The sequence below is a fragment of the Pezoporus wallicus genome, unplaced genomic scaffold (genome assembly GCF_028554395.1).
Source record: "Pezoporus wallicus isolate ANWC-B61680 ecotype Strahan unplaced genomic scaffold, APGP_CSIRO_Pwel_v1 contig_13740, whole genome shotgun sequence".
NCBI classification, from domain to species: domain Eukaryota; kingdom Metazoa; phylum Chordata; class Aves; order Psittaciformes; family Psittacidae; genus Pezoporus; species Pezoporus wallicus.
In genome coordinates, this window is record NW_026639057.1 from 874,260 (window position 1) to 889,630 (window position 15,371).

A 15,371-nucleotide genomic window follows, 5' to 3' on the forward strand; every position below is an offset into this window, starting at 1 on the left:
CGGTCTTCCTTATGGGAGGAAAAGAGAAAAATAATGAGAACCCCTGAAATTTAAAGCAACCGTCGTGGCGGGGTTCGGCGGGCCCCGCGGAGAGGGAAGGCCCGGCGGTAAGCAGGGAACGGCTGATAACCACCGCTGTGAATAAGCAAAGCAGGCAGGGAATTGTGTGTTTGTCACAAAGTTATCCCAGAATGGTTTGGGTTGGAAGGGACCTTAAAGCTCATCCGGTTCCAACCCCTACCCCGGGGAGGGACACCTTCCACTAGAGCAGGGTGCTCCAAGCTCCTGTGTCCAACCTGGCCTTGAGCACTGCCAGGGATGGAAGTGTATCAGCGACTGTGAGGTGTGCTCCTAAAGCCCAGTGTTGAACGAGCCACTGCGAATCACCTCCCTTCCCGTCCACCCTCAGGGGATAGGCGCCCGCATGCTCTGGGAAAGGTAGGGCTTGTCTGGATCACCAGACACACACCACGTTTCTCATGCACGATGAAGGAGGGGATGGGGTTTCTGTATCTCAACATCTTGAGTCTTTCCCTGCTTTTATTGTTAAACACTAATTAAACAATTGCTTATTTGTTTTAGCTTTTCCTTGGGAATCATGAACACCCGGCAGCAAAGCAAAGTTATCTACTCCTGGTATGGGAAGCCCATGAGCTTGGACAGGAAACTGAGGACTACAAAGTACAAGTAAGTAACATTTATTTCTGGCTTGCTCAGGGAAACTCCATCCATGAAGGTTTCTTTGCCTTTCCGACATTGTTTAGGTTAACGTGGCAGTCAGTTTTGGGCATTGCGTTAGGACGTGGCATGTCTATAACTAAAGTATAAGGCTTTTGCATTATTAGTCTATAATGTGTAACCAAAGACATGTAAGTAATCTGTGAATAAGCATTAACTCAAATTGAAATACATATGTAAGCTTTTAATTGGGAAACTAAACTGTAAGCTTTGCAGGAAGGGGCGTAAGCAGCTCTGAACTTGACAGGCCATCAGCTTTAGCGATATGTGACTTATGAGGAATATGAAATCCTGTTCATCTGCACATGTGTTTCATTTTATAGGGGAATCCTTATTACCTCAGAAAGAAGCGGAACAGAAAACTGCATACGAGTCGGTGACTTTATTTTAGTAGAAGGGGAGAACGCAGATGAACCTTTTGTGGCACAGCTCCTGGATCTGTATGAAGATGGTGAGAAATAAAACCTCGTTTCCTATCTGAGAAATCATAAAATGTTCTTAAGTTGCCTATTTCATGGGGGCGAAGTGAGCTTTCACACTATACCACTGACCTAATTTACTAAGGAAATCAGTGCTTCTATATTGACATGCTCCCCAGTTATTTGGGGCTGATAGCAAACTTCAGCTAGATTTTATAGGTAAATAGACAGCTTAAAGATGAAATACTTGCAATCTTCTTGCTTAGTTGCCTAATTTAAAAGAAACAGCTCTTGAGAAGACCTTGTGAGCTCATGCTTTATTTAGACAGCAGAATCCAAGTGGAGCAAGGGCACTGCAGCCCTGGAACTTGCATCTCATTAGACATCAGGTTACTTAGCAGCAAGGTACAAGGCTGGATAAATGGGGCTCATCACTTCTGCCCCTTGCAGAACTGATTGTTTGTAGGTAAATATAAATATAAAAAGATAAATCATGGAAGGCTATACAAAGACTGTCTGGATTAGAAACTACTCATTAGCAATGTCTGATTTCTTTGAACACTTGTGGTTTGTTTTGGGCCAGCATAATAATGTTTTAATGTTGGGGTTTTTTATATTTCTTTTTAAAAACATAAATGCATCTCACTGCAGCTTCTTTATTTACTAATACACATTTATTGTAACATAACTGAATATTCTTCTCGTGCTGGAAAGAAATCCATGAAGCGTCCTTGAAAACAAGATTCTCCTTTTGTTATATATCTTTGAGAAGTTTGTTTAAAGAAATGTGGCTTTGTTTTCATTCAAAGATGAACATTTATAATGTAGAGAGTAACCTAGTATGCAGTTGTAGTATGTTCCAGATGTTTCTTTCAGCTCTCTACACACCTAGTCTGAATAAATGCTACAAACAGATTTTCCTCCTAGATCTGTCAGCAGCAGGATGTGCTGGTTTGTTAGGCAGTGAATATGTTCCTGCCTTACTTTTAAAATACACTGACATTAAAAATAACATTGGGAAATTTCTCAGTTCTCCTTTTATGCTGCTGCTTTTGGATAGTGGGGTTCACTTGGATCACATCTATGCAAATAAGGAACCTCTTCATTTGTAATAGTGTCTGGAGCCTGGTCTCCAGGTGTTCCCATTGATACCCTTGTGTAGGTTGTCTTAGTCCTTAAAAGTCTCAGGTCAAACATTTTAATTTAGTTTAGAAAATGGGAATTGAAATCTCTCCTCTGATGCTTTCTCACTCGTATTCAGGGTGGATTTCAATCCTTGATGGCATTTCAGCTTCAAGTCACTGAGGTCTGGTAATAACTGTTTGGGATACAATAAAATTCTTACTGTTCACTGACTTGTTTTCGCTGTTGCAGGTGCTCAGGTGAAACGTGCGGTTGTGCAGTGGTTCTCTCGTGTTACAGAGGTACCACCGAACAAACGGAAACTGCTTAAAAGAGAGGTTTCTTCCCAAGAGGTGTTTTTTGATCAGGTTCCTGGCTTTGACACTGATATTGCTGCAGAGACCATTATTAAAAGCACCATGGTATGTACTGCAGCCCCTCTACACACACAGGGAAGAAACAGAACCAATCTGGAAAGCATAATAGAACAGTGCAGCTACTTTATTCCCTCCCAGACCAAATCTGTGATGTGTATTTGTTACTGCAGTTGACATATGTTAGGATCATTGAAAACTTAATATTCTTTTTTCCATCCTAAAATCGCTTTGGATGTTGGCAGCCAGCTCATTTACAGGTTTGTATGTGAAAAAGTTATGTGAATGGGAGTTCTGTAGTGCAATAAGCTTATGCTAGTGCAAATGTAGGTTGAACATGTTTCCCTATATAACGAAGGATTGCATGAGTTCCAATAACAAGATATATGATTAGAAAATAGTTGAATGCTATGAAAATACTTGAATGCTAAATTAACAGTAAATGTTAAGGTATGTGTGTTTTGGTACTTTCTGTTTTTACAGGTAATACCCCTACATCTGAATGAGGAACCGCCTACTGCATTGCACAAGGAAAACATCTTCTATGTAAAACAGTCTTGGGATGGGAAATGCTTTAAGACTTTGTCCCCTGACATATTCTCTAAGCTGAAAGACGCTAATAAGAAAGGAGGTGGCATCCTAAACTCTTCGAACTCATTTATTCCTTTGGACATCATTTCCCCTCTGAAAAAAGAGACAGAAAGTGGTGTTCGGAGTGCCACAAAACCAAAACCTGTTGAGTTGGAAATCGAATCGAAACATTCTGCTTCCAAGTCCTCCCTCGCTAAGGAGAGACATTCACAAAGAGGGGCTAATGGCATCAAAACTCCAACAGCGAGGAAGAAGTTACAGTTGAACAGTACGTATATGGCAATATCCTGTCTATTTGGTAGTTTTGAATGGAGTATGTTTAGTGCCTCTTCCTTTTGTGTAGTTCAGATGATGGTAATATTCAACATCAGTATTTTTAGTCATCATATGCAGGTTCTGGGGTTAGCCCAAGCCTGACTTTTGGGTGCGTCAGTTGTTTGTCTCATGTCTGTTATTCCAAGCAACTGTACTGCTTATATCCAACTGCTGTTACAAATGTTTTATTTGCAACTGGTAAGTCTAAATTTAAAGTGCTGAAATGTTACTGACCAGCCTAACTTGACCTCAGAACATCTCACTTGAATCTTCTGACTAATGGTGCGCTAGAATATTTCTATTGGGCTTACACTGAATAAGCACATTGGATCCTGTGTAACATGCAGCATTTTCAAACTGGAGCCTGACTGAAGTTGTAAGCGATGGAGGTGGGTCAGAAAACTGGAAAAACACCAGTTTGTATTCTATTTAGCTGTCATTTCGGAGGAAGTGTCTGCCTTCTAGCGATTCAGTTCCTTGTTCCTGGACTGTAATGCCATATCCTGTCATTTAAATGACAGCCATTGAACCCGTCTTGCCACGTCTTCTGAAAATTAACCAAACCAGTCATATTAAAGCCTGACAAAAGTTCGTTTTGCTCTTGATTCCTAGGTCCCACACGATCTCCTAAAGACAGATTCCTGGGATGTGAAGTTTTGGATCTTTTGGATGATGACATTGGTGCCATAGCACCGTTAAAACCATCAGCTACTAAAAGAAAAGTGAAATTCACCGGCATTTTAAGCTCACCACCAAAAATACCTCATACCAATGATAAGGAAAATTCAGTATTTGACAGTGAAGAGTACTGGCAGAGGTTTACTGAATCATTACAATTATCCCCCTTTAAAGTCAAAGACTCCAGTGGGAAAGCCAAGAATCTTGATGTGAAAAATGACACTGTATCGTAAGTGCCTTTTTGTAATTACTTTTGTATGGGAGTTCTGTTTGTGTGTAGTTCTCTTAAAGCACACTTTATGAAAGACTTCTGGAGGGTGAAGTAGGTGAAGTCTCTGAGTGTAGCATGTTTTGCCTGTTGAGATAACTGAGAGAAGGGGGGTAGCACTAAAGCTTTAGAAAGCATGTTCCTGGGAGATGAATGAGTGATTAGGGGGATCACAAGAGGAGCTGACTTTAAAGAGATTGATGCACACTGTTTGTGATTACAAGAACAGAGAGAAGTTGCTGTAGATAGAAATGGTAGGATGATGTAAAAGGGAACTGAAGCTATATTACTGATCATTATTGTTTGTACTCATCAACATGGATAAAAATCATTTTCCCAGCAGCACACATCACAGGCTCAAATGTGCCCTATTTGTGACAACTGTTGATGTATAGAAAGGGATGTGATTGGCCTCATGAGCGTTCTCATATTTGGATGTATACTTCGTGCTAATTTTTATGCAGAAATTAAAACTCATAAAGCATAAATATTTAAGTCTGTCTTCACACAGTCTTTAAAAATGGCATTAAGCTGGGGCAGGATGAGAATGGATCAGACTTTTTTGTGTAAAATGTTGCGAGAAGGTAAAACAAAGTCACGTTCCTCCTTTCAAAGTGTAAAGATGTGGATGCAACACTTGGTGGATCTGCACTCTGGTTTTGTCAGTTATTGTATAGCATAAAAACATTTGCCCTTCATTGAAAGGTAACAGCATTCAGCAGTACTTCTAGATCTAAAATAATTTCTAAGAGCCATCAACAAATAAAACATCTATAATTCATCTCATTGTGTCCTTTGAACTAGCTGGAAGGTTGTATTAACGGTAAAATGTTCCTGTGATAGGGATGAAGAAGAGCCCAAGAAAGAGAAAAGACAAACCACAACCAACCAAACCTTGGAGCCCTTGTCTCTTCATTTTGGCAGTGTTACGTGTGCAAAATAATTCGGCTGCTAATTCAAAATTACTGTAGTAAATATTTTGTTTGTTTGGGTTTTTTTTCTTGGCAAAGATACATTGAAGAGAGGAGAAATTGTACTGTCGGTATCCATGCCGTAGCCAGTCTGTAAATAACTGTCAACAAGAATTCATACTGGATTGACAGGTGTAGTAACAATTGAGCCTGAAGTTTGAAAGGCTTCATCTTCGCAAGTGTAATGCAAAGAAATACAAACAGTTTGTGTTTTCTTTACAGTCCAAATAAATGCTGGGAGCTGCATAGTCGGAGCCCTGTACTGACCCTTCGCTCTAGAAGAAGTTGTGTGCAGCAGACAAGCTCTCGCATTGCAGAGCAAATCAGGTGAACTTTTGTGTCTGTGCTCTCTTATTCACGTTGCTACTGACAGCTTGAAGCCTTGAGACGTTTGTCTAGCTTAATAGTGAAATGCAAGTGGTTCTAGTAGCACAGCTCAATTGCAATGTGAATAAAAACTAAAGCCAACTCGTGGTGTTCATCAGAAAACTGACTTCCTTTAAACCAGTCCGTTAAATAGCTATGGCAAATGAACAGCTCAAGTGGCAACTATGTTGGCTTATCCATTATGATAACTACCGAAAAAGCTGAAAATGTACAAATGATCCTTTGCAGTGTGCATTGTTGTATGTGGGTTTTTTTTAAAACTCTTCATTTCTGTTTCTCGTAGCATATTAAATGCACTAGAGTTGAACAAGGAAGAGGAGTCTTCATCTAGCTCAGACAGCTTGTTCTCTTCAAGTAGTGAGGAAGAAGAGGATGATGAGAGCTTTACGCCAGAAAAGAAAACTAAATTAAGTGGAACAGTCAGCACCCCAAAATCTTCAAGGAAGTCTTCAGTTCACACCCCTGCCAGGACCCCAAAGAAAACTGTAAGTTCCATGTGAGAGAGATGGTTTATTATTTCCAAGCCAATTATTGGAATGTTTGATGCCTGTGTATCAAATGAAGTATCTGAACCCCTTAGCTTTTAATGAAACATTATCTTGATTCATAGGATCTTTGACACGGTAGGATATATAAATGTATAAAACACTTGTCTATTTGGACAATGAAATTCGGGTAGATCAACTCCTAGTTGCTTGCTGTTTCTAAAGAACCAGATCACTTTGTAACATAACACTTCAGAAAAGCATTCACGATTTAAAAGTCCTTCAGACAGTTAAAAGGTGTAATTGTTGGTGTCACCATCCCTTTCCAATTTCTTTTTTATCTTTGGGAAGAAAAGGGTATGAGGCATGTATGTAATTCCCTTTGTAAAGATTGTTTTTTCTGTTCATCTTATTCTCTGGCATCCCCAAGCAATGTTTGGGAAACTTTTATGAATGATCAGTCTCCAACAGAAATTGCTGTTTGTAGAAAATCAATATGAGGTTGTAACTTTTCTTTGCAGCCTTTGCCAGGCACACCCAAGACACCCCGGAATGCGACTCCTGAGATTCCCAAGCGCAAAAATGCAACACAGAAACCAGCCAGTGTACTAGAAGAGGCCAGATTAAGGTAATTGTAATGCGTGCTCAGGGAGGATATAATCTTTTCTGCATCAGGTGTGCATAGCAGTAGGCTGTGCTGAAGGAGGGAAATGTTCTCTTTACCATGGTGTCTAAATTTGGTAAAAACGCATTATGGTTTGATACCAGCAGAGCATTTATGAATTTACAGTACAATACCAGATTTGCAAATACTAGCAGCATTTACAATATACTTTTACAATTTCAAATTATGATAACCAGTCCATGGTAAGTCCTGCAGAATTAAATATCTTTGTTTTTCTAATGTTGCACAGAATAAATATCCTCTTTCACTAGCTTTAGATTTTAAAGGTACAGTATCTGTCTCCCCTTAATGTATGAAAAAGCTTTATAGCTCTCATTGTAGATGTTCACAGTGCGGGGGAGGCATTTAGGACTGACTGTATCTTTCAAACTGAGTTGTAGCTTTCTCAGTTTCTTCTAAGTACTCTCCCCTGGTTTATCCCACCTCTACACTGGCAGTTATTTTTGTGAATTAAACCAACTAGATCTTTACTACTGCATATTCGTGCTGATTGTTTCTGAAGATGATTGTTCAGCCCTCTTTAAGCCTATAATACATCTAGAGAGACAAGGCCATTTCTTTTGGGATGTTTGATAATGGTGCTCAGGCTTAAAGTATGTAGGAGATTTGGAAAGCTACACGCAGCTGTGAGAGGTGGAGCACCTCGTTCCTTGTGTTCCCCACTAGGCCCTTCATGTAGAACTGCAAAAATGCCAACCTTGGACCTCCTGTTTAAACTTTCTTTTTCTTGTTCTTATTTTCAATCCAAAGGCTGCATGTTTCTGCTGTCCCAGAATCTCTGCCCTGTCGTGAGGAAGAGTACCAGGACATCTATAACTTTGTGGAAAGCAAGCTTATTGATGAAACAGGAGGGTGAGTTTGTTGTTGAGACTGTAGCCAACACCACATCTCCCTATGGCATAACAGCAGTGTTGTGGTGTCAGACAATCAACACTGCTTTTATTTAAAAGGTTATCATCATTTGGCTGAATTAAAGTTTCTAGCTGAATTCTCTTGGTATTTTGCTTCCTTAAGAAGGGCTGTGCATAAAAATAATGTGGGCTCCTTTATTGTACAGATTCAAGTTAAAGACCAAAATATAACTAGTCAATTTTAGATGTCTCAGAAACCATTTATTTTCTTTCTTTTTAAAGAGGTAAATTATATTCATAAAGTATTTGCCTGGAGTGACAAAGGAGCAGTATTCAAGTCTGGTCTCTGAGCCCAGGAATTTCCAGCTCATTGATCCTAAGAGTGTTAGCATTCTGCTCAAGCTGCTGAGTGTTCTCCTTTTGTAGGTGCATGTACATTTCTGGAGTGCCTGGTACTGGTAAAACTGCAACTGTCCGTGAAGTGATGTGCTCTCTTCAGCAAGCTGCAGAGAATGATGAGCTACCATCATTCCACTTTCTAGAGATCAATGGCATGAAGCTGACTGACCCTCACCAAGCTTATGTGCAGATACTAGAGGTAAGTAAAGCCTTGTCAGTGGCTTTCTGGTTTGAAGGAGATTTTATGCTTTGCCATTAGATCCTCAATGTTACAGTGTTACAGTATTGAAGGCACTTAATGTATCAATACTTCCAAATCAAATAGTCCCTCTGAGAGACTATATGCTTTTGTCTTGGAGGAGGATCAAAAATAGTTAACTTGAGGTGATGGACAACTTCTTGAACTCTTTTGCTTTCAGCTGCGTAAGGGCAGTGGCTGGGGAATAGCCTGATTACATGCAGTCAGGTTTAAATCTAAACTAGATTCTTTTTATAGTTTCCACTTCTATAACTTTTTCTGTTTAAAAAGTTACTCAGATGACAACTCTGGAAGTCAGTATAACAGAACAATAATTACTAAGAGGGTCTTAATTGTTAACTAGCCTGTCATGATAGCAATCCAGCTAAAGAGGGACTGTCTCTGTCAACAATACTGGACTTCTATGACAAACTAATCTGCAGTTACCTCATCTGGGACTACTGGCTGTGCTTGTTTTTATATAATTACAGTAAATTCTAAAGGTCTTTCTCTTCAGCTATGTATTCTTCTGTGCTCCTTTATGGACAGCTTCTGGGAGACCTGAGTATCTTATGAGCTACTTTTTTACACACAACCCCGCTTCCCCATGCCAAAATCTAGATGCTTTGTGTTGATTGCTAGAGGAAAGTTAAAACCAAATAGGAGTTAAACTTCCTATTTCCAGAGTTTTGGTGTGATTAACCTGCAGCATTGTTTAATCCTTGTCCAGTTACTGACAGGTCAAAAGGTGACTGCAACCCATGCTGCAGTACTGTTGGGAAAACTGTTCAGTGCACCTGGACCAAAGAGGAAGACCACAGTGCTGGTAGTGGATGAGGTGAGACAAAGAATCCTTCTTTCTCTTTCCCTGATGTATCATAGGACATTATTTTTTGGAGGATGAAGACAGACAAATTATACATGCTTAGAGTATATCATGTGATGTAAAAGGAACAGACTTGGCAGATCAGTCGCACAAGGAGTTCCTCTTAGCCTTATTAGGAAACTGAATTTAAATAAGCAAGTATCCTGTTCCTATGTTGTTCTCTGCCATGGATTTCACATTGGGTTTATGTTTTGTTTTGGTCCAAGTCATAGAATGACTTGTTCTGTCAAGTCCTAAATGCCACAGAATTCAACTGTATTTTGTCTGGAAGCTGCTGCTTTTCCAGTGTGAAAACTCAGCGTGAAATAAATCATAGCCAGTTTTGAAACTCCTTCAAGTAAGCTGTGTTCAGTAATAAATAAATACATACTTCTTTTTGCTGTGAGCTTATTCAGGTTCTTACATGGAGGGTCTTTTAATCTTGTTAGATGTGGCATTAATATCACAATAGTGTTTAAAATCTCCAGCTGTTTAATCACTCTACTGTGATTAATACTGCTCAAGCATGTAGTGGGACTGCGCTTTTCCAAAAGAGATTAATGCCCTAACTCAGAGGAAGCAGTCCTACCAGTAGATGGATAACGGAAATGCAACAGAGACAGCTTGTTCAGAATCACGTAAGAAGTCTTATGTAGCAGAGTTGGCTCTCGCACCCCCATCAGGTCTCGTAAATACAAAGCTATTCTTTTTCAGTCTAATTCTTCTCTTTCTATCTCTGCAGCTTGATCTTCTGTGGACCCGGAAACAGAATGTGATGTACAATTTATTTGACTGGCCAACTCAAAAGCACTCCAAATTAATCATCTTGGCCATCGCTAACACCATGGACTTGCCAGAGAGAATAATGATGAACAGAGTAGCTAGCAGGCTGGTATGTCCTAGCAGTTCTGTTGCTATGTTGTAGAATGAAAACAGATTAAATACTATATGCAATTAAAAGTAATCCAGGAGAAAGGCAGGATTGGTTACATCCAAGGTTGAACAATGCTTTTGTAATTCCCTCTCCAGAGGGCTGATAATGAACACATAAATTTTAGCAAAGAGCTGGCTTGCTAATCAGATGTTATGCTGTGTAAGTACATTATGTTCTTGTAAGAATAAATTAGGAATGCAGATGTCTTTTAAACATATTAAAATCTGGATAATCAAATGTCGTGCTTCACGGTTAAGCTGCTTACTCTGGAGTTCAGGAAAACTATCTTCTGGTTTCCCTTCCTCTTCCCCTTGCATTCCAGCCACCTAGTTAGTTCTATCTGTTAGCCATCACCAGCTTGTAGACTTCTTTTGTTGGATACCTTTGGACAGAAAGTTAGATGTTGAATACATTTTCCTGGGTTATCTCTTTATTGCTGCTCTGAAAAGTGATTTGCGAAAATCAGTGCTCTGTGCCTCCAACCTTCCGTGACTCAAATAGCTCCACAGTGTGTGAATTGCTTTCCCCCACCCACTAAACCTGCATATCAGCTGAGTCCATATAGTCACAAGGGGGAAGAATTTTGCATAAGAAATGCAAAACTCGGGCCGCCTGTAGAATATGAAAGACAGCGCACCATCTCTAACACAGATAGTCCTCCTCCTCTGAAAGCAGTTTGATTGCTAACGTGAAGTCAATAGTATAACTAAAGATGTACACAGATTTGCTAAAGGAGAGATGAATATTCTTTCAGAGCTTCTGCTGTTTCTGTGTTAAAGTGTACACCAGTTGTAATCAAAGGTTTTCATATTAGGTGGTTCCGACTTGTAAACAAGTTTTGTAAGAGGGAATTTGAACTTTGATAGCAACCTCACTTGCTCCTCAGGCCTTTCAGTGGGGAGTTCCAACAGGGATCCTCACTTAGTCAGTTTTGTGGATTTGCATTTTTACTTCACAAAGTGGAACAACTGATTGGAGCATATCACTTGGAGGAGAAGGATGTGAAAGAGAGAGTGTTCCTAGTAGAGAAAATAAAACCAACTATACAGGCTATGCTTGAGCAGTTGAGAGTTTTCAAGCATTACAAATGCTTCTCACTGTGTTGTATTGTTTATTGTAGGGCCTCACCAGAATGTCCTTTCAGCCCTACACCTACAAACAGCTACAGCAAATTATTTCATCCAGACTGAACAACATAAAGGCATTTGAAGAGGATGCAATTCAGCTGGTTTCCAGAAAGGTAAGCACAGTGCAGATGTACATCCTCTGTGTTGTGCTAGGTAGAGAGTGTGGGGTACAGCAGGGGAGAATGTTAGTAGTCAGACTTGGTCTGTGGTTCTGTATTGGAGACAAGTGGGGTGCAAATAGCAGATCTCACATTATGCTCTCTGTAAGGTATACAGGGTATTTTTGCAGGAAACATTGCTAAAGCAGTGTCCTTGCATTTCCCACCTACGTTGTGAAGGCGGCAGTATATTCCAAGAGCTGGATATGACAAGTCATGTGTAATGATGTCAGCTTTCTCCAGTGTTTTGTATAATGTGAGTCATTGGATGATCCTAAAAAAAACCCTTGTGTGGCAGTGGATTGAATTTCCTACATTATTTTTTTTAACCTCTGACTTCTTGATTACAGAAAAAAGATCAGTCTTGAATTTGTGATAACCAAATCATGGTGTAGCAGGGCTACTTCTGTTGGTTTCGGTCAGTGAGATTGTTCCTAGAATCCCAGTTTGAATAACATAGTTCACAGTAGCATTGCTCTCCTGTTTTGTGGTTGGGTTGTTTTGTTGGATTTTCTTTTGTCTGTTGATTCTTCTGTTCGCTTTTTCAACTTGTAGTAAATACAAACCTGTCCTGTTCACTTTCAGGTAGCAGCACTGTCTGGTGATGCCAGACGTTGTCTTGACATCTGCAGAAGGGCCACTGAGATCTGTGAGTTCGATAGCCAAAAGGGAACCCCTGAGATAGTCAGGATGGCCCATGTGACTGAAGCCATAGATGAAATGTTCTCATCACCATATGTAAATGCAATCAGGTAAAAACATCCCAGAGGAATCTCCTTGCTTTTGTATCTCTTTCACTTCACTTCTTTTCCGAAACCACTCAGTCTGTCCTCACCACTGTTTGGGAGCATATGTGATGCACTGTGCTTTATTAAAGTGTGATACAAAACAAACCTTGTAGCATAGCTGGGAGAGGTACAAAACAGGAATTAAAGGGGAAACAAAGTCACAGAAACCCTTGTACAGGTTTATACAGGATGTTTAGATCAGGAGGGGGCTTTTGGAATTTCCTGTTTGTCCCTGCGTACTGTACATTGATTTCACTAGGCAGCAGTTTCCAAGTACATGTATTTGAATTCCTTTCAGTTGGGAGTAAATCTAGAGAATTTACCCATGAGCCCACCACTACAAACACTACTGATATCAGCTTAATGGACCAGACTTTGAGCCAGACTGAAGGAAAAACCACTCAGAGGTGCATAGTGTAGTCATCAGGTCCTCAAGAGTCAAAGTATTCCCCTCTACACATCTGCTTGTATCATGCCACCATCTTTGCTCGCTTAGATGCAGCCACAGATGCCTAAGCAGGATGCAAGAAGTTCCCATTTGGTTTCTTTCTTTAATATAAATAGATTCTTAGGACTTCCAAAACGTTTCCTAAGGGAATAAATGAGAAATTCTGTTGACTCTCTGGTCTGCACAAGCTGAACTGGTAAAGTGCTTTACCAGTTCTGGTCAAAAACAAAACATCCCAAACTCTGTTTCATCCCAGATGGTGGAGTAAGGGATGAAAATTGGATATTCTGCTGGATATGCAAGTGCTGCTTTTAATGTGCTACTTGTGCCTGGAAGCCTCAATGTTAATTTGTAAATTCATGAATGTAAGTTGATCAATACACATTGCAGAACATTTATGATGTATGGAATGAAATGCTGTGTTCAGATACATTGAAAGAGAGGTGAGGTGAAATGAAATGCAGTGCATTGTGGTGCCAGAGCTGCAGGCTGTAATACAATGGCTGGTTGACCCAGACTGCCCCTCTATGGTAGAAAGATAACCTGCATTTAAATAGGTGGTTACCAAGAAGTAATTTCCCTTCCAGACTTTTTCTCTAATGTTTCATAAGTTCTGAACTTCACAGATTGACTTTTGTCTGTTTGTTTGATATGCAGGAATGCCTCGCTCCATGAACAAATCTTTTTGAAGGCAATTTTAGCAGAGTTTCGCAGGGCAGGAGTTGAAGAGGCAACAGTTCAACAGGTATGTTTGTGTTCTGAATCTTCCCCCCCTTAATTTTGGCACTTTACCCCTTAGTTCTACACCTCTTCTTTTTTTGGTCAGGCCAAAGTGTAACTATTTAAATACTTGGAGTTTTAGTCTTAAAACTTGATGGAAGACAATATAATATAATCAGGCAATGTAGTTCAAGGAGGAAAACTGAAAGTTGATTCCAACTTCCATAGCACTGTCCTTCTCAATAGAAGTAGGTACATCAATTTTTTAGGAGGACCATAAAATACCTGGTACCAGCAGTGCTGTGAAGTCTCTGCACAGAGTCTTCATGATTCACAGTATGGAAGCTCGATGTTAACACTTAGAAAAATGTTTAGAACTAGATATCTAAAATAACTTGCCAGTTTTCTGGTTCTGCTGTTTCATAAGTATGATTTTAAATTTTAATTAAAATTAATGCATTTTCTGTTACTGGCTCCTGAACATCTGCATCAGTTGATTGCATAGATACACTGTGCGATCACTACTCAAACTTCAAAGAGTATTTTGTTAGACTGGTTTGTTTTCCCCTTCGTTTTCCTTTAACATCCAAAGTGTTTTTATCTGCTTTTTCTAAATAGCAAAGCAGAAGACCCCAACTAATTCTTGTTACAAATTTACCAGTCTGCATGATTTGAGAAGTGTGTTCTCCTGTGGTTAAAGGTGCATCATGCCTTTCTAAGCTGTGATCTTTCATAGGCTGAGGAAATTGGGGCTGTTCAGCCTGGAGAAGAGAAGGCTGTGTGGAGACCTCATAGCAGCCTTCCAGTGTCTGAAGGGGAGCTATAAGGATACTGGGGAGGGACTCTTCATTAGGGACTGTAGTGACAGGACAAGGAGTAACGGGTTCAAACTCAAACAGGGGAAGTTTAGATTGGATATAAGGAGGAAGTTCTTTACTGTGAGGGTGTTGAGGCACTGGAATGGGTTGCCCAAGGCAGTTGTGAATGCTCCATCCCTGGTGGTGTTCAAGGCAAGACTGGACAGAGCCTTGGGTGACATGGTTTAGTGTGAGGTGTCCCTGCCCATGGCAGGGGGTTGGAACTGGATGATCTTAAGGTCCTTTCCAACCCAAACCATTCTATGATTCTATGTCTGTAGTCAGTGTGGCTTTTGTTTACCAGCCACTGGGGCCTGAGTATCACTTCTGAGTGAATTGAATTGATATGTAATTGTATGGCAGCTCTTAATCTGCTTGGGTAAACTTTAGGCCACCTAGTCAAGAGGTGTAATAACAGGTGAAATGATCCAGTTACTTAAATTGCAGACAAGTTGGTTTGCAAATTGTTTTGCTTTTTTGGCTCTATGAAAAAAGGAAATTATAGCTTGGAATTACTTGTTCCTCAAGAAAGCCCTAACAGTTAGTTCTCCCTCTCTCTCTAACAGGTCTACCGTCACCTTCTAGCTCTCTGTAGAATGGAAGGCATCCCGAGCCCTACAGTGTCAGAAGTGATGGCAGTTTGTTCAAGACTCGGTGCCTGCAGGCTCTTGCTGGTGGAGTCCAGTGCTAAGTACCTCGAGCTGCGGGTGCGACTCAACGTCAGCCAGGACGACATCATGTATGCCCTCAAGGATGAATAGGAAAAATAGAGGTTTTAATATGTATTTTTATTGACGAAATAGTGATATGTATTTTTTTTAAATAGCTGGCTGGAATATTTGGTGTATATTTTGATATAATAAATTTGCTTCAAAGCATTTTAAATAATTGAAATCAAGCTATTTGTTTTTAAGATAGTGTGGTAAGTGGTCCCCTTTCAGCTGAGGTGTGGA

At 40.1% G+C, this 15,371-nt stretch overlaps 1 protein-coding gene across 1 annotated transcript; it reads left to right on the plus strand.

The window, feature by feature from the left end:
* Positions 1 to 565: 565 nt before the first annotated feature.
* ORC1 (origin recognition complex subunit 1) lies at positions 566 to 15,179 on the plus strand. Its single transcript, XM_057413536.1, has 16 exons — positions 566 to 687; positions 1,062 to 1,189; positions 2,532 to 2,701; positions 3,137 to 3,512; positions 4,172 to 4,466; positions 5,699 to 5,803; positions 6,147 to 6,348; positions 6,870 to 6,976; positions 7,784 to 7,885; positions 8,311 to 8,482; positions 9,252 to 9,359; positions 10,129 to 10,278; positions 11,441 to 11,560; positions 12,191 to 12,357; positions 13,499 to 13,586; positions 14,985 to 15,179. Exons 1-16 carry the CDS (start codon positions 599 to 601, stop codon positions 15,177 to 15,179), a joined length of 2,574 nt encoding a protein of 857 aa, XP_057269519.1. The 5' UTR covers positions 566 to 598.
* The last annotated feature ends 192 nt before the right edge of the window (positions 15,180 to 15,371 follow it).